At 38.0% G+C, this 19332-nt stretch overlaps 1 protein-coding gene across 2 annotated transcripts in view; it reads right to left on the reverse strand.

The window, feature by feature from the left end:
• Window positions 1-19332, reverse strand: part of PDE8B (phosphodiesterase 8B) — a 73504-nt gene that overhangs the window by 25897 nt on the left and 28275 nt on the right. Inside the window, exons 2-7 of one of the 2 annotated variants that reach the window (XM_032097503.1) lie at window positions 15484-15540; window positions 10631-10821; window positions 9242-9301; window positions 7262-7319; window positions 2892-2980; window positions 149-227 (exon numbers count right to left, since the gene is read on the reverse strand). In XM_032097503.1, the coding sequence (XP_031953394.1) occupies window positions 149-227; window positions 2892-2980; window positions 7262-7319; window positions 9242-9301; window positions 10631-10821; window positions 15484-15540 (534 nt within the window). Of the gene's footprint in view, window positions 1-148; window positions 228-2891; window positions 2981-7261; window positions 7320-9241; window positions 9302-10630; window positions 10822-15483; window positions 15544-19332 lie in introns of both variants that reach the window. The other variant, XM_032097502.1, reaches the window with a different exon arrangement.

Here is a 19332-nt window from a genome sequence, read left to right on the forward strand (position 1 = left end):
GCATCAGTGTGCAGCAACCAGAAATTAGGCAGTTCATTTTACAAGGCTTTCTAATGAGCAACAAAGCTAAAATACTGAAATAGAACAGGGACTACTTTGGGTTTCCTCTTTTCAAATTCTGTAAGATAGTTAACATTTTCCCCCCTACCTGAATGACATGATCTTCACTGGTTATTTCTACAGCTTCCTGACAATGGTCTAATGCTGTAAACACTGCATTACAAGCCCTGAAATTAGCAAATGATTAGCACATTAGTTTTTTTGTTAGAACATTTTGTTCACTATAAATACATGATTAAATTGTACTTATCAGTAGATGAACCACAAAGTAGCAGTTGTTTTGACTAGACCATGTCACTATCTTTATTATGACTTTTTCAAAACATCCAGCCTCAGACATCCCTGTTGTTAACGTGCTTTTACTGCAGATTACATTATAAAAGTGCTCATAGATACTGCAGCATCTTAATAGTATACTTGTACCTACATACATGCTTTGGACAGCAGGAACTAACAGTGAGCAGTAAAAATAACACATACTATTACATCAAAATGTTTTGTGATCATTAAAAACTTGGAACACAAAAATCACGACAGCAGGTATATACAAAGTTTTCAATACAGCAAGTAGATTGGCACTGTAAAAGAAACTGTAATACAACACAGTTAAAGGAAGCAATAGAACCATGTCAAAGTTCTAGTTCAAAAAATACCAATTTTCTTGCTTCCAAGTAATAATGCAGTGACTGGACTTCCATACATCCTGATCTTTAAGAACCCAGATGATCTTTGATCCCCATTTTTTTTCCAGGGCTATCCTTGAACTAATGCCAGAAAACAGAAGCCTTATCTTCTTGCTAAAGAATTCAAATTGCTTAAATTATGATTTATACAGGACGACATTAACATTAATATAGGCTCCTAATACTAGGGAAAAATGTATATCTCATAGAATCATAGGATGATTTGGGTTGGAAGGGACATGAAGACCATGTAGTTCCAACACCCTACCATGGCCAGGAAGAGTACATACTAGAAGAAACAACCCAGGCATACTTCTTTTGATAGGTATCAGTACTTCATCTTTGATTTGCACTAAAGACAAACTAATTATATTCTAAATAAGTCTCATTGCGGGAGCAAAACCGCACTGTGCATAAACATTCCTGTATACAGTATTTACCTAAAAGGAACATCTTGCTTCCAGGCTGCATAGCAGAGTTTGAATTAATACCAGTGACTAGAGAATTAAGAAATACAGAACATTGCTACTTCTCCTTATTACAGAAGTAACTCAAAACCAAATAGGATACATGAAGAGATATACACAGAAACACAGACACACAGTTATGTGGATGAAGATTTGTAGGAAGTAAGTGTTTTATACGGAAGATGACAGAAGTGTTTCTGCTCATAGAGTAAAAGGAGCTCGGAGTATAATTTTATATGTGATTTTCTAGCAGTTCAAGCTGGTTCCCGAGTGTGATTTTGTGCTGTGTGAAGAAACTAATTTGTCTCAGTGATAGATGCCTGTCTGGTACATCAGCTGCTAACAAATGTAATTACACAGAATTTCTGTAAGAAAACACACATATATTTGCACTATTCAAGCCTTAGTATTTTCTTTTGATCTGGCAAGCAAGCCAGCAAAATTACAAGTTAAAATGGCCCATATCCCCTTTAATTAGCACACAGATGTCCAACCAAGTTTCAAACCAGAACCAGCTATGTGGAAAAGTGGAGTCCATGCTAGGAACAGAAAGACACTTCTGACCGCTGATGTGACCTCATATACTGCTCTCTGGGGCTGGTGCTAGTTTTTCATCACATTTCTCTTGTGTCTGAACATGTGACATATCCTGGGTTTAATTCTATCAACAAACTTCCTGCATTCTCTTCCCTTTCACTTTTACAAAGCTGTGTAGAAGACTTGTAGATCACTGGCAAGTGGCACTGACATGAAGTGCAGCACCTTTTTCCCCACTTAATTAAACCACACAAATGAAAAAAAGAATTGTACCTGAATGCTATAACCAGTATCGGTTCTGATTAGTTTTTAATGGCATCTGCCTAATAAGACAGAGGTAGGGGGAATTCCTGCTGAGTTATGGAAAACAACTTTTAAAATTGTGTAAACCAAAATTCAATTTTTTTTCCCCTGAAATTTTACTGTAATTGCAGTTTGCATGCATGAACATGCAATCATGTGAAATGTGAAGTCACTTTGGTATCGGTTTGCAAAGAAAATCTTAGAAAAATCACCTTCTTAAATAGACACACTGAAACTTGTAGAAAAGTGATAGTATTTTCTGTAGATGGAACTGGAATTAATTTATGCCACAGAGAGAACAGCCCTTTCTCTGCATTTCTTTCCTATCATTTCATATGGTTACATTGCACAAATATCTACATGCATGCAAAAGCACCTATATTAAATATAGAATTAGTCACATTAAGGAAAAAGTGCATGTGGGAATTTAACTTCTCACTATCATATACAACTGTGCTCCTGGCCTGCCAAGTCTCGGCCAAGCAAGAAAATAAAAACTCAGAGCTGAATCAAGATCGTATTCAGATCAAGCCTTTGAATATGAAATCTCAGACACGCAAGATCAAGAATGACTCTGTGAAATTTTACCATCATGTAAATTCGCAGTCCATACCTACATTGACCGAGCTTTCTCTGGGTACCAGTTACTAAGGTACTTCAGTTCGTCCTTTACAAAATAACAGGAGGAGAAAATATAAAATGTAGTGTATTACATACATACATACACATACATACAGATGCAAGACACACATATGCAGAGCTGGGAAGAAGCAGAAAGCAACATGATACAATTATTTAGACCAGGAGGTTGATGTTTGCAGTTTCTCACACTTCTACATACCGTAATTTGAACTGAGATCGCACTTCCCCGTATTCTATTTGAACCAGTTCATTGTAACAAGCAGTGACACTGCTGTTCTCCATGAATTGCTGGAAGACAAATCAAGAGTGTATTAAATAGGCTGTTATTTCTGTTCCTGCATCTAAAACTTAAACTTTTTAAAGAGAGCTGGCACGAGGCCAGTGACGGTCACAAGGGTGATTAAGCACCTCTACCATGAGACAGGCCAAGAGAGCTGTCTCAGCCCGAAAAGGAGAAGGCTGAAGTGGAGAACTTATCAAAGTATATAAATATCTGAAGGAAGACTATAAGAAGACATAGCCAGCTTCTTTCTAGTGGTACCCAGTGACAGGACCAGAGGCAATGGGCACAAACAGAAGCACAGGAGGTTCAGGGAACCTGAACATCAGGCAACAGGGTGGGGTTTTTTTGGTGTTTTTTTTTTTTTTTTTACTGTGAGGGTGACCTAGGCACAGGTTGCCCAGAGATGTTACAGAGTCTCCATGCCTGGAAATGTTCAAAAGCTGTGTGGCATGGTCCTGGACAACTTGTTTTAGGTGGCTGTACTTGAGCAGGGAGGTTGGGCAAGATGACCCCTAGAGGTCCCTCCCAACCTCAACCATACTTTCCTTTTCTGTAGAAATAAGCTCTGGTTGTACCTTTTGTGTTGTGAATAATCATCTTTTCCTCAGGAATGAGTTTCTGTTTTTTAAGACAACACAAGTATCTAAATACAAAGCAAGCATAAAAATATGCTAAATCCTTAACTCAATTTTCCCATTTGGTTTTAGCAATCCAACGCATACTCTTAAAAGAACCCCAAACACAGTCACACACAAAACCAGTATTGCCTTGATGTTTTATTTTGAACACCTATCCTTCATTCACAAGGGAAATGGAAAACCTTAGAGACATAAAAACATTCATGCAAAAAAGAAGAAGATAAAGAATTATATTTGGCATTTGTTTCCAAGCAAATATTGCGGCTGAAGCTCAGAAAAGGAAGTAAGTTTGCTTCACAAGTAATCTCACTGAGCTGTCACTGTGAATTCAGAAGTGCAGAAAAGTATATAAAGTAGAAGCATGCTGGCCACAGTGAAAAAACTTTTACTCTAGACAGGAGAGAATGTTCTCTCTGTTAGGTTTGAAAGTGCTTGTGCTTGGTCCTGCTGAAATCAGAAATTTTATGTTGCTACAAAAGAAGTAGATTCTCTGACTTCAGTTAAAGTTTACTGATCAATCACGTGCATTGACTTTAGTTATCACAGGAAATGCCCTGTGTTGTCACTAGTTCTCACAGCACAGCTGCACACACAGTCCAGAGCAGCATGCAAATATCCAAAGCAGAGCCTTCAAGAAATCTATGCTTCTGTCCTGGATGAAAAACTCTGTTTTGGAGACCAGTGGCTTAATTCCAAGTTGTGAGCAAAACATAAAAAAGTAAAATTAAAAACAACTGTTGGCATGGGTCTGTTTCACTCCTTAATGTTAAGATCTTAAAATATTGCTGTAACTTTCACTTCATACACTACAGAATGCATGGGAAAACAAAAGGTACAATATCAAGCTGGCAGAAGCAAAGGAGCAAACAAAGTTTTGTTTTTGTATATCAAACTGCCTGCAAACAAACTTCTCTTCTACAGCAGTGTAGATTTAGATTTTCAGTTTTAGGGTGCTCTTTTAAATAATCAAATACATTTGTGCTAAATTTAAAACAATAAGAACAAATCTATCAATAATATAAAATTTATCAATGATGGCGACCTATTTTATGAAATAGACTTACTAGAATATACTAAGGCTCTTTATAAACTAAATTTTACAGTAGTGTGTTTTACTGAAAAAATTTAACCACTGCTGTTCACCTACAAAACTCTTGGCACAAATCTTTTGCTAAGAATCAAGAATTGCAGCTTATCAAAGTTCTAACTGTGCTCTTAACTGTTGTATAATCTTCTGCAGATGTACAGAATCACTTTCCCTAAGTTCACAGTTTTGATGCTGGTCATTTGCTGGCTGACTCAAAGCTGAGAAATTGACTGGGACATGAAAATAGCAGGAGACATTTCCTTTTGTAATCTATGCTTCTAATGTGACACAAGAATAAGATCTCTGAACTCTCAGATATTAGAAGGCAGACAAAACACTTTCTTTACAGAAAGTTTCGTATGTATATAGTAGATTGTGATTTAAGTAATACGTACTCTTAAATTATTTTTTACTTCATTATAATGGGATTCTGCTGTTGCTCTTTATGGAACTTAGTACAAGCCACAAGAGTTATAAGCCAACAGGGATGCATAATTCTTCTTGCTTAGCAATAAAAATTAGGTTTAATATTAAGACTTCTTTTATTCCAATCCAGAAAGTTTTAATAGTATCTGGTCAATGAGAATCAACATTTGTTTAGGAAAAAAGTTCAAAATACAATACAAGTTTGTAATTCAGTAACTGCAAATGTTAAGATCCCCTGTTTGCTGATTTAAATCATAGCTAAAAATCAGTCAGGAAGCTAAATTGCTTATTCAAATTAGCCCACCCTAAGTAGGCCACCACTATCAGATTTATGAGGCTGAGAGGAAAAAAAAATCAGCATAATTAATGTACTGGATTAGCAACAGCATTAATACACAAACACAAAAGCTGTTAATGATATAGGGGGAAAATCAGAAGATGTAATAAAATATGTTCTTGAGAAGAAGGAAGAAAAAACAGAAATAAGTCAGCATAAAGAAAAACTTATGATTTCAGCAGGTATGATTTTCCAAAAATAAATTTCATTTTTGCTGCTGAGGAAGAGACTCCCCACAAATACACCTTTCTGTTTGAAGAAGGGTCTTTTTAAATCTTTGTGTGGTAATGGATTTAGTCCCTACTGATCCCCATCCAAGCAAAAATGATTCCTATGTGCACCCCACAGCAAAAGTAGAAATCTTGACATCAGATGCATTTTAAAGTCTTGAAAATAATTCCAATAGGGAATTATTACATTATGCAAGCTCTCTGATAAATTTGGGACAGCAAGAGAGAGTAGTTACTGCAGCTGTCAGGTGCAAAAAGATTTTTCTTTCCAAGGCAGAGAGCACCACTGAGCCGTGTCTCACAGCTGCACAGTCTCCTCTGACTTTACCCAGTGCTACACCTAGAGTTACAATCTAGCTCACAAAACATATTGCCCTGCATCGTGTTCGAATGAAACCCTAGACCTGAGAAGTAATAAAGTTTTCTTTGAAAAATATTAAAGCCAGAGAGAGAGAGAGAGAGGGAGAGAGAGAAACTACACTAATAGAGCACTGGACTTCTTGGGTTGACCTTTCTCTTAGATTCACCTTTTCCAATTTTTAGAGCATCTAAGTGCTTTAGAAATGCTTTGGCCCCACAATACCCTTGCAGTAGAGGCAAGATCTTATACCTCTTTTTTTGGGAGATGATCTGAAAATGGTAATTCTGGTTCATGTTCTGCTGTGTAAACAAACTTGGGCTGAATGTGAGTTAGCTCAGACACTGGACTCAGTATGAGCATAGGAACATGAGATTTTGCCTGGGTTGATTCCATCTCTTCCCTGATTTTACCTACTATAGTTAATTTTCCTAACTATAAATATATTTAAGAAAGTAAATACAGTTAATTCTAACTCCAGATGTGCTTCTTTTGCTTAAGTACACATCCTTCCCTATGAATGGCTAACTTAAAAAATGCAGCTGGTTTATTTTAGAGTAATGTAACAGTAATATCCATCCAAAGCCACTCACATAAAGATTAGGAGAGGGTAAGCAACCTAGATTTTCAGAGCTGAGAACTCCTGCCTTTTGGCTCTCTCCTTCAAAACCCTTTGAGAAACAGTGTCAACAGTTATCTTCCCTTCTGCTGCTTGTACAGGAGTGTCTCTAACTCTGTACTAAGAAGAACTGTGCAAACCAACATAACAGACATAATGGGAAAAAAAATTCTTCTTCACACCGCGAGCTGGACAGGTTTGTAGTCCCTTTAGAAGAGAAATCCCAGCAGCCTCAGACACACAGGGGGGTCTGGGTGATGAGCCAGCATGTTGCAATATTTTAATCAGAGTCTCCCAACATTGTTTTTTAGTGCAGTCATCAACAAAACCCACCCACTACCCAGCCAGACCACATGGAAGTAATCTCAGTACTCCTGCCATTCTGAAAGGACTAGCTACGTCACAGAGCTTCTCATTTCATATGCTTCTGGAACACACTGTTGAAAAGAAAAGTAAATTAACTGCCACTGCTTTCTTAACAATAAATTTCTGACAGAAAAGGATGTATAATTTTCAATTTGAGGAAGTGGAAGTGTCTGTAATTGATGAAGTTACTATGTTTTCTATATTACATAGGCAATTTATACATACCCTATCAAAGCCTGCATCAAGAAGGGGAAGAACAGAAGTCTCTTCTTGGTCAGCAGATCTACAAAACAAAATCACAGAACCACAGAATTATTCAGGTTGGAAAAGACTGTTAAGATCATCTAGTCAAACCTTTAACCCAGAACTGCTAAGCCCACCAGAACCATTTCCAAAGTGCCACATCCACACATCTTTTAAATACTTCCAGGGATGATGATTCCACGCTCCTGAGCAGCCTGTTCCAACGCTTGCAATCCTTTCAGGGAAGAAATTTTTCCTAATGCCCTGTCTAAACCTCTCTTAGCACAAATTAAGGCCATTTCATCTTGTCAGGTCCCTTGCTACTTGGGAGAAAAGACTGATCCCCACCTGGGTATAGCCTCCTTTCAGGTAGTTGTAGAGCGAAACAAGGTCATCCCTGAGCCTCCTTTCCTCCCGGCTAAACACCCTCAGCTTCCTCAGCCACTCCTCATAGGACTTGTGCTCCAGACCCTTCACCAGCTCTGTTGCCCTTCTCTGGACATCATCTCAATGTCCTTTTTGTATTGAGGGCCCAGAGCTGGACACAAGATTTGAAGTGTGGCTTCACCAGTGCCGAGTATGAGGGGACAATCCCTACCCTGGTCCTGCTGGCCATACTGTTGCTGATCCAGGCCAGGATACCATTGGCCTTCTTGGCCACCTGGGCACACCCTGGCTCACGTTCAGTCGCTGTCACCAGCACCCCCAGGCCCTTTTCCTGTGGGCCCTTTCCAGCCACTCTGCCCCAGCCTGTGGCACTGCCTGGGGTTGTTGTGACCCAAGAGCAGGACCTGGCACTGGCCCTTGTTGAACCTCACACCATCGGCCTCAGCCCATGATCCAGCCTGTCCAGATCCCTCTGCAGAGCCTTCCTGCCCTCCAGCAGATCAGCACTCCCACCCAGCTTGGTGTCACCTGCAAACTGACCGAGGGTGCACTCAATCCCATTGTCCAGGACATTGAAACAGATATTAAGCAGGGCTGGTATATTGTATGGGCACAGAACACTTGAGGATTAGATGGTATGAATTTGACATAGTTCTCTGACTATAATGAACTCAGTGAGAAGAGTTTTTCCTAAAATACATATGTAAAATCATACTGTTACAGAAGTTGGTGCTATAGCCTTCTATTATAGGTATTTGCAGCTTTTATACAGCTTGATAGTTATTCCTACAGCAAACCTGACAGGTCGTCCAGAGAAGTCCTGTATCTCTTTACATACACAGAAGGCAATTGCAAAAAGAAAGTATGAAAAAGATAAAAGATGTTCTGTGATATCCTATGAGAAACAATCTTAAAAAAATGTTATTAAGATAAAGTTAAGTTGCAAAATCTTGTTCAGCAGCAAATCTAGTTGATTTTCAAATCTTGCCAGTAATAGTTCTCCTGCCACTCTATTTCCTAATATTTTAATTGATCTAGGAAATTAATAAAATGACAATGGATTCAGTAGTGTGTAGGAGTTATAACAAGGGTATTTGAAGGTATTTGATAAATATATATTTAAATCAGTAAGAATTCTTCTTAAATGCATGGGGTATGAATTAGTGAATAAGGGTTTCAGGACAACATTCTGGTGAATTTAGCATCAACAGGATTGAAGTTTTCCCCAGAACCCAGTTCAATAAACAACGTGTTACTTATCTAGTAATTTCCTTTAGAAAGTAATACACAGCTTTCTGGTTTTGGTTTGGATTTTCTTTTTCTCTTAGAAAAAACACATACCTGTTTGATTTTCTTACTATACAACCCGTTCTGAAGGTGACAGTGATAATACTAATCTGCACTAAAGGAAAGTTATAAAACACTCAAATAAAACATAAAACATCACTAGCGCATTTTGGGTGAAAAATACTGCATTTACTCTGTAAGACTTGCTAGTAAGATATAACTGTTCTATGTTAAATTACTGTTCTTACAAAGTAAAATAAAAACCTTTCACAAACCAGTAATACTTACGTGCGTGGAACCACAGCAAGTATTACAGTATGCTCTGATGGCTCTGTGGCACGAATAGACCTGAGGAAACAAAAATTTTTCAGTTACACTGAATGCTTTCTCAATATTGTTCTGAGTACCTTCACTGAAAATATAAATGAAAGTCAGGACTGAAAGACACCATTGAGGCTAGAAAATACGATAGTGCACTGCCAAACCTGCCTATCCCCACTTAGACAAACCATTTTCATTTTGCCACCAGATTTCTCATTTTGCTCTAAGCAGGTAAGAAGGCAAAAGCTCCAAAACCACAGAGTACAAACATCAGCTTTTCAAACCCACTCTCATGACCTAGTGAAGGTTTCCCCTGTGTACTCAGCTTATCTGGGGCAGACTGCCCCGAATTCAAGAGTTGAGAAAGGTCAGTCCATGCAAAGCATTTTCAATGCCCTTGACTAATTTAAACAAGAATCTCTGCCCCCTCTAATATTTACCACTGTCCTTCTAGACATCACAAAATTTTGTTTACAGGGTGGGAAGTGCTTTCAAGGCATGCAAGTAAGAAAAGTGGGGATAACAAATTACGAAAGACTATAGTTTATTATATACAGAATAAGCAAAATTTCACCACCCTGCATATTATTGAGAAACTGAAAAAGATATTACCAGCTATCAGAAGAACACCCCATTTGTGTTTTACTGTCTAATCATAGGTTTTTGGACTCATATCACACTGTCCCGAATAAACAATCTTTATGTTCATCTGTTGGTCTTTAGAAGTATGGTAGAAGAACATACATCAGCACAAGTATTTGAGCACTAAATGCCCCTTGTCATAAACGCGGCGAATTTCAGCTCATGGCAGACTAGAAGCACAGTATGGTGCAAAATACATGCTGCAGCTGAAACAGTGTATTTTAGCAAAGAATTCCAATACTATGCACTCATAATCTTAATGCACCTTAGACACAACCATGTGGATTGGAAGAGTGATGAAAACCTTTGCGAAGAACTGGCAGTGCCTGACCTTGTGGACAAACACATTCCTTTGAAGTCTGCAGCTTCAGATTTTGCTGCAGCAGTAAGGCAGGAAAGATGCAGCACAGACAGCAAGGAATAATTTCACAACAGCTTTGGCTTATGGTCTGATAGAAGCCCCTATGACCTAGAGACAATTCTACAATTCAACTTTGGCATAGTGTAGTTTTCATATCGTTATTCTCTTACAGATGTATGCAAACCTCCTGGCCTCAGTCCCCAAACTTCCATTTTACTACAATTTTAGGTGTTCATTTTTTGTTTGTTGTTTTTATCTTCTTTTCCCCCCTATTTTTTCTTTTAAAATTAGGAGGTTTGGTTTTGTACAATGTATTCTGCAGCTTAAGAGAAGCGTAAGGTCCTTTAGGTTACCTGCAGATATCTTCTGCATCAAAATATTTGGAGTTCCTGTGATCTATAACAATTATTTCCTGATGCTTATCCAGGAAACATTCAAGCGCTGACTCTGGAGTCCAGGCAACGTGGCACCTGTATCCCGCTCTGTCACAAGCCCACCAGAAGCCATTGCTTTGGTTGTCTTCTTTTGCAAAGACCAGCAAAACCTGCAGGGGATGGAAAACAGCAGCACCACATTAAACACATAAAGTAGTCCTCTGCATGGTGCAAGTCTTAACAAACACTTCTGCCCTGTAGAAGATTGAGTCTGCTTTGAAGTGGGAAGCTTGAACCACAGGTTGTAAAACAGCCAATGCGGTAGTACCTCTTTCTTAATGGATAAACTGGTCATCAATAGATAATCAATAGTTACCTGTTTTAAACAAGGACTGGTATTTAGGACAAAACCAACTTGCCACATGATGATTTTTTCCTCCCTCCTGTTCCAATTCAATCAGCAACCAGCTGGAGTGTTCAAATATCATTGCCACTCTCAAACATCATTGCCACTCTCATCAGGCCATCCGAGCCGCACACACTTTTGATTGTAATGAACTGTCTGAAATGCAACTGCCTTAGTTATCCCTTATCATCCCTGAAGACATGGGCAAGCAATTAACACAGTTTTATTTGTTCTTTCTCCTTTAATGCAAAAAATATGGCATTAACCAATATTACTTCAAAGCCAAAAAGAGCAACACACAAGCAGGTATGTACAGGATGGAGTATGGAGGAAAAATATTCAAATACGAGAATTTTTTACCCAATAAATTGTCCCAAATTGTCCCTAAGCATATGAAGTAGTTTAGACAATTTCAACTGAACACTTAAGGAACTGCTCACACAAGGTAGGAAGTGTACTGAGGCACTAATCTAAAGATCAAGGAGATGCTGTAGGAAGCCTGTTTGCAAGCTGGCATAGAGAAGAGAGGCTGAAAACAGCTGTATTTCTGTGCTTCTCATGTAAAACAAAGTGTTTTTCAGAGAGAATAAATTTTTCTTCCTAGCCCTACAGTGCACACATTATCAGCGTCCAATTTATTCATACCAGTCGTGCAGACATTTCCCATTACAACTGCACATATTTACCATGGCTACTGATAACTAACCATGCTACCCTATGTGTCAGATATAGAAAAGGGCTCATTTATTGCCAATATGCTGTGAAAAAGAAGGCATCAAAAAGTCAAAAGTTTATCCACAGCTATTAAAATTGCACAAAAAGTCAGCACCCAGAGACTAGTTATGTATAAAGAAAAATCCTGTTCATTTCACAAATAAAAGTCATCCCCTGACTTTACTGAAGCAATCTGTTTAAGAAAAATATGCAAAATTTGCTCCAAATGCCTGTAGGAAAGGTCAATAACCTTTATCTGTCTTGCTTTATGCAGCTGGAGTGTCAGCACATGAATTTCAACACCATCAGTCTAGAAGCTAGAAAAGGTGACAGTAGCCTTCCTCTTGTCTTTAGTTGTCTGTATTGTTGACTTCTAAGCAATAAAAAAATCAATCATTGTTACTGTGACAGGACAACCAGAGTTTTATTAAACAATGGAAGAAAATGATACACTCAGAATTTCTGTAAATATTAAGAATGTAAAAGTTTCAATTTATTGGAAGGTTTTTGATTGCCATTATCAATAAGGAGATTTGGTTTACTGGCACTTAACACCCAAGATAACTGTTGTCACTCCTCCTAATCGCTGATTTTTTTCCCAGCCATCAGTGTGTTGGAAAGCAGTGATGTGGCCAAGCTGCAGATTTTGCTGATTCCTGATTCAAGTCCCTGCTCTGATACAATTTTCTGTTTGGTTCCAACTGCCATTAGTTTTATGTTGTTCTTAGTCTGCAACATTGTGGGGAAAGAAAATTTGAGGAGGTTGGGGGCGGCTCATTTTTTGATCTCTTCCTTCTCTAGCACTCCCAGTTTGGAAATAAAGGATGGCAAAATGCAATCCTTTACCAGCTGTGAAATAACAGAGATTAATTAAACCATCCAATCTCTCACTAGTAGCTAATTATCAGTGTGCAAATCCTTCTGAGAATATTAACTTTGAAAGTTGTTTTAAAGTATTAATACTATGCTTTCTCATTAACATTTGTATGAAGCTTACTATAAATCATCAAAACATAATGTAACTACAAGTACATTTGAAGAATGCTGTCGAAGTCAAGATAAAAATATAACAATCCGTATAAACAACATGATCAAGGAAATGCTTAAATTCAATATGTGTTCCTTGGCAAAAAACTGCCAAATGTAGTTGTTCTTTTGCTGCATAGTATACCGATGTTACTGTAAAAAGATAATTTTACTCAATGTTGCCCTAGTCTGGGAACACCATGGACTTTCTCTGTAGAAGCCTTTACAATTTTGGTGATGTACTGAAATTTTTACCCTCTTTCTAAGTATTTGCTTCACACAACCATTGCACATCTTGTTCCCAGTTCATTATACAAATACAGAAAATGGACAGAAATTTGCTTTAAAGAGTTTGAAAAACAAGAAGAAATACCAGCTGAGGACACACAGGCTACCAAATGGAAAAAGAAAATTACAGCAGCTTAAGAAGTTACTTATTATTTTCAAATCATCATATCCCAGCAAGAGACTTTCAAGGTGGAAAATACATAGTATCTCTGAATAAATTTACAGAGGGGCTGCTGTTATATTGGTATGAAGGAACAGTGAAATGCTGTGCATCATCGTGCTTCATTTGCAGCTCATCGGGGAAAATCACAGTGTCAACACTGTGGAAGAGATGATGGCAGATAAATGTCCTAAAAGGTGAGAAAATGCAGCATTTGAATAGGAACACACTCAAACATTTATGAGCAAACATTTCTGCAAGAGGATCCAACACCTTTTTTATGTGCACTAATTGTTTATAAAAACCACCGATCTCCTGTGTCCCCTGGAGGAACCACATTTTCACGTACTTTCAGCACGGTCATTTCTGAGGTCTTGAAATCAAACCATTCCTATTTGCAAGACTTGGTACAAAATTTAGGCAACTGTGCAAGCTGTATATGGGATGTTTGGAGAGTTGGAGTAGGCTGGTTTGCTTTGGACTCTTCCCTTTGTCTCTTAAGGCCAGGAGCACCTGGGTCACAATTCTGTACAAAATAAACCAGATTTTTCCTCTGACATATATGGTCATAAAGTCCAATGGGGAATCTATTAAATGGTTTATGGCAGGTCACAGGCACAAGTAAGGTCACTTCTCAGACAAAAAATGTGTGCCATTTTGAGGTTGGCACAGGTGTCCCATAACAGCCTAAAACACACCAGCAATAAAATGGACTTCACTAAGAAAAGCCCCAGTAGCAATTGTTTTAACAAACTGAACTTTCTCTCAGACAATTGTAAACATGATTAATCATCCACAAATAGACATTTAAAATGTGATATTCAGTAGCTGTTTGCACTGCACAGAGAAACACATAATTGTATTGTCAAGATGGAATAAAAGATTAGCACACCATTTTTTAAATGCGTGGATGTGTGCAATACTTGCCAAATTATCTGAGGTAATGTGGCTTGTTCCACAAACAAATGAGGTGGGTTTACATAAAGTGTTTTACTTTACTGTAAGTAAGTTAATTTATGGCAACATCTTGAAGGAAAATTCTTCAGTTAATGATTTTCCTTAATAATTTCTGCTTAAGACAGATTCTTTTCGTACACAGATTCTCATTTGTGCAATGTAAGGACAAAATAACATCCCCATCTGAAAAGATACCAAGAAGAATGTCAGTTTTTAAAAACAACAAAAATCCAACTTTCCCTTGGGCAAATCCAATTTCTAGAAAGTAATATCCTGACCAAATGTCTCAAGCACTGAGAGTATTTGTAGTTGTTAAATATCTGCTTGATAATCTTTCTGAAGATGAATATGACTTAAAATCATTTTTCCGTGAAGAGTTCCACAATTATGTGTTGAAATTCCCTGCAAAACCAAAGACTGTTCTACTGCTGAAGCCACTGCCCCACAGTCTTATTGCAGTATCAACAAGTAATTTCATCAGATTGAGTCATCATTAAGACTGAATGTAATGACATAAAAATGTAAAGCCTTATGATGCATTTCTTCCACACATAGGTTTTTCACACAGAGGGTGACTGGTGACTAAATGTCTCTGTAATTTACAGAATTAAGTGACCCATAAATTAATTCAGATTAATTACGTATCACTAAAACAATGTTAAAGGCTAAATTTATTTCATTTCCTATAATCTGAGAGTTTCAACATCCATTATAAGCTAAAAAAAACCCCACTTGGTATCTGATACTGTCACAGGAGCAAAATCTACAGAAAAAGAAGCAGGTATGGATAAGAGCTGTTGCTCCTTAAGCTGAAGTTCAACCTATCTTGCTGGAGGTCGTGTGATTTCTTGGACTGGTGGTCTGTAGAACATAGTTCTCTGTCCTGTTACAGTTCTCTGTCCTGTTGTGCAAAATCCAGCAAAACTGAACACGTACGTAAGCTTCATGAAGCTCTCTGCTTTGGTATATCAAAACAGAACAGTTTTTAATATCCATAGGGGCAGCTCTTTCCCCAGTTAATGCACATACACACACTCCTACTGGCAGGACAGATAAAAGGAATTAGGGGATGTTAATGGAAATCTAAATGTCTTGTTTACCGAGTCAATTTACTTGTAGATCTCTTCTCAAGCAATCAGATACACAAAATGCACATTATCCATCTCACAGTCCTTGTACAAGTGAAATTAAAATATTATACTTAACTATAGAGGTTGAACCTTAATTTCTTCACCTGTTAACACTGAATTGGCTCTATCAGAAACTGAAGGAGCATCTTACCTGAATTGGGTGTTGTGTCAGTCTCATGGGCCCAACTTGTACTTCTGTAGTTGAAGCCTGCTAAAGAAGAGTAATACAGATTTTTTTTTTAGTCTGGTTCTTAATGAGATAGCATTTTACACACAAGAATTAAAGATCAAACAGAACCACAAAGGATGCTAAAAGGCACAGTGGCATATGACTAGCAGCCTAACTTGGTTGTTTTGAAGTGTATCTTACATGGTCATATTTACCAAATTTGTATATTTGTTTTACTTGCCTGTAAGTTAAAAATTGTAGGGTTTTAAATAAGGAAGCAAGAAACACACATTTCCTTTTCCCTCCTTCCCCAGCCTTGGTTACATAGAAGGATTGTTTTTGCTGAAGGCTACAGAAAGCTATTTATCTCTGGCCAAAAGTTATTCATTTGAATGTAATACAGAATTTTTATTAAGGTCTTGTGACATATCCTAAATTATAATGTTTTAATGGGATTGATTAGGAAAGAAGTGACTTTTCAGAAAAGGGAACTTGTTTGGGTTGCAGATTTAAAGTTGTTTCCCAGAACCAGAGTCTTTAATTTTCAGGTAAAAATATCACTACCATGTGAGCTGTGACATTTTCAGAAGACATGAGAGCACATCATAATTTAAACCTACTGCAAGAAAGCCAGTAGACGTGGGCTGTGGCTGCTTTGTTTGTTTTACTTCTTAGGAGCTGGACTACACTAATACTTTTTGTATTTTTGTGTCTTGATACATTTCAGTACACTTCTCCTGTACACTACTGGTTTGTTTCACTTCAGATCATTAGCTACAGAAGGTTGTTAAGCAACTCAACAATACATATGTCCTCACACAGGTGCACACACTTAACGAGAAGAGTCTTTAAACCCTTAAAATGTTCATGTATATGGAGAATTAGTTGCAAGTCACCAATCTCCAAAAAGTCAGATTCTTTGGTTTCCTGGTTACCAGTTAGCCCAGGTGCCCCAGGTGTAGGTGAGTTAAAGCAATTACCCTGCAAGACATAATCTGACCAAACCCCTAATTGCAGGCAGATTCCCAAGGCCATTCCCTGACACACAGGAATCCTGGAGCCTTATTTCTGTGGTATTTTGCTCTGTGGTACTCATAAGTTTGAGCCTTTGATACAGGCAACACTTAATCCTTAAAAAATGTATTTTTCAAAGGAATGTGTATAAACATTTAGAGCAGATGAAGTTCCCAGTATTCCATTCTTTTCTTTAGAGAATACAATACCATGTTAAGCATTAACAGCCTCGCCTGCATGTGAGACAGTGGAATTATGTATAGCTACAACTGACACGCTGGACTTTCATGCACCACTGCACATCGATTCTTCTCAGCCCAACAACGTACGTCAGAAGGTGGTAACGGGCAGCACTCCAAAAGATTAAACTACAAAGCCTGCCACTGTTTTCCAAAGCAAAAACTGCCCCCAATATAAGTGTAGTTAACCTCTCCTTTTCTCACAGAAAAGCTTCACTTCCCACTTGAGCTCCTGCTGTAGCAGAACATAGCTTAGTGCCAGTAAGACTATCTGAACAGAAATGGAAGTTAGCACCCATCATCAGCCATGAGTTAAGAGTAAGTTAAAGAAACAGTCCTCTGAAAGCTCAAAACCCCTCTTCCCCCAACCAAAAAACCCCAAACCCTGCACATTCACACTCCAATGGAACTAAGTACAAAGCTCTTAAATAAATCTTTTATCATTATATGCTTTGATTTAAAAAATGTTTTGAAGTAATCTTATTAGACAAATCTGTAAGATTACACAACAGACTTCAGTCAGTCTCAGAGCAAAAGCTTATTTTTTGACAATACATAGCTCAAACTATGAATCTGTGAATCAGAATCTGTGGATCAGGAGCCTGAGATTCTTCAACAAAGGAATACAGACACATCCATGTATGTTCAGACACAGATATTTATTTTATTATCCATTTATTAATGCCAGAGAAATATTAGGGAACTCACATTGTATATGAATGCTTTCCACTTTCTACCACTTCAGAGGACATCCAGTGTTAGTCATTCTGTATTGTCAAAACCGGAATAACTATGTCCAAGACACAGATCAATGCAGGCAAGTCTATCAAATCCTTTACAGAGATTACTTTATAGATTAGCCACTTTTCTTATCCTGTTTATTTTAAAACAGCAACAAAATAATCCACTCACTCAGACTCTGACTCAGAGTTTTTCTCCTGGCTCTTTCTGTGTCAGCCTCATGAATAGAAAGCACTTGAATAGAAGGACAAAAAAATCAGGGTCTTTCTCTCTCTATCTCTCTTCCTTCCAGTTTCAGGGTGCTCCTGTCTTTGCTAACAGCAGGAAAGCTAGGTAAAAATTAGAAAATCTGAGAGCCTTGATGTAGGTGAACTTGTCCCTGTCCTGCTTAGTGCAGACATGATGGGGTCAGAACCACACAGGGATGCAGAATAGGTGCTCTTATGTCTGAAAGATTGCTATGTATAGCCTTTAAGTCCCTAAAATGCTCAACTTCATTACTTATACAATGGATGGAAACAGATGGGACTGTCAAATCAAGACAGGTAATGGACCTGAGTTTGGGAAGGATAAATAAACCTTCTCATTAGATACAGCAAAAACTATGTCTGACATCCTCCTTTCTGGTCTTTAAGTTCTGAGTCTTGTTTTACAACCTGAATCAGACCCTCGGATTTATATGCCCAAATTGCTGCAGGTATAAGTGACTGACTCACTTTTCTCTTTCAAGACTCAGCTAAAGGAGGCAGCAAAAATAATGACATGTGTTCCTGGCCTTCACAAATCTCCTATGGATCTCCCACTGGCCTGGAGGGAATAATTCCACATCTTCTGAACTCCCAGAAGAATTTGATCATGTGGACATTCCGTATTAGTGATACCATGACCATACCTCTGTTCATTTCCTCACTTAAGTGGATATCACATTGCTGATGATTTCCAATTTAAATAAAGCTCTCATTATTTGACTGGCTGCCAGGAAGGACTGCTAATAGATCTGCAACCTAAATCAATTAGTGTAGTAGCTCATAACAGACTTTTCTGGTAAAACATGCAGAGACAAGCCTGATTCCAAAGAGGCCAGTGAGAAAATCCCCAATTTCAGTGAGCAGAGGAACAGACACTCTGTTGAAAGCAAAGAAATAACCACCTAGAAATAATAAAAGCTTAAAAACAGTAAAAAAAAAAAGGTTTAACAGCTTTAACTTTTGAATACTATTTTACTATTTTTTATATTTTATAATCTCCTAAGCAACCTCCAAAGGAATCAGCTATGAAACAAATAATTAGACAAAGTCAATGGCGCTTTCTTAGCTCTTATGCTTTTGTGTAAATCGGTGATCATCAATTATCTTACTATCATAGCAGGGCCATTAAGCAAAATGCACTTACTACTTCATCGAATTTTCACCTTTCTAAATCCCCAGAACAAAAGTCTTCACCTCATTATGGCTGCAGACTTACAGCCCTTGCAGTTTATGAATCATCAATAATTACCAACACGCCATTGTAATTAGTGTTGACTAATTAGTACAGCAACATCTTCTTGCATAATTCTGTGCTGCTTCGGAGCAACAAAAGCAGCTATAGCCAACCAAGCAGTGAAGCAAAGGTGTTGGTGAGCTCAGTCTCTTAAAAAGGCTCAGGATGGATGTGCCAGTTGAGAAGCAACACACAGATGCCAAGGTCCCTTTGGATGCCCTTTTGCCCTGAGGGCTCCTTGCCCTATTCCCTTTCCCTGGTGCATCCCTTCATTCAGCTCTGTAGTGTTTTCAGATGCCTTCCCCTTCGGTTTTTCAAGCAGGTTAACAGGAATCTCTTTTTGACCCAGCTTTCA

This window comes from Corvus moneduloides, chromosome Z (assembly GCF_009650955.1).
Source record: "Corvus moneduloides isolate bCorMon1 chromosome Z, bCorMon1.pri, whole genome shotgun sequence".
Classification (NCBI taxonomy): Eukaryota; Metazoa; Chordata; class Aves; order Passeriformes; family Corvidae; genus Corvus; species Corvus moneduloides.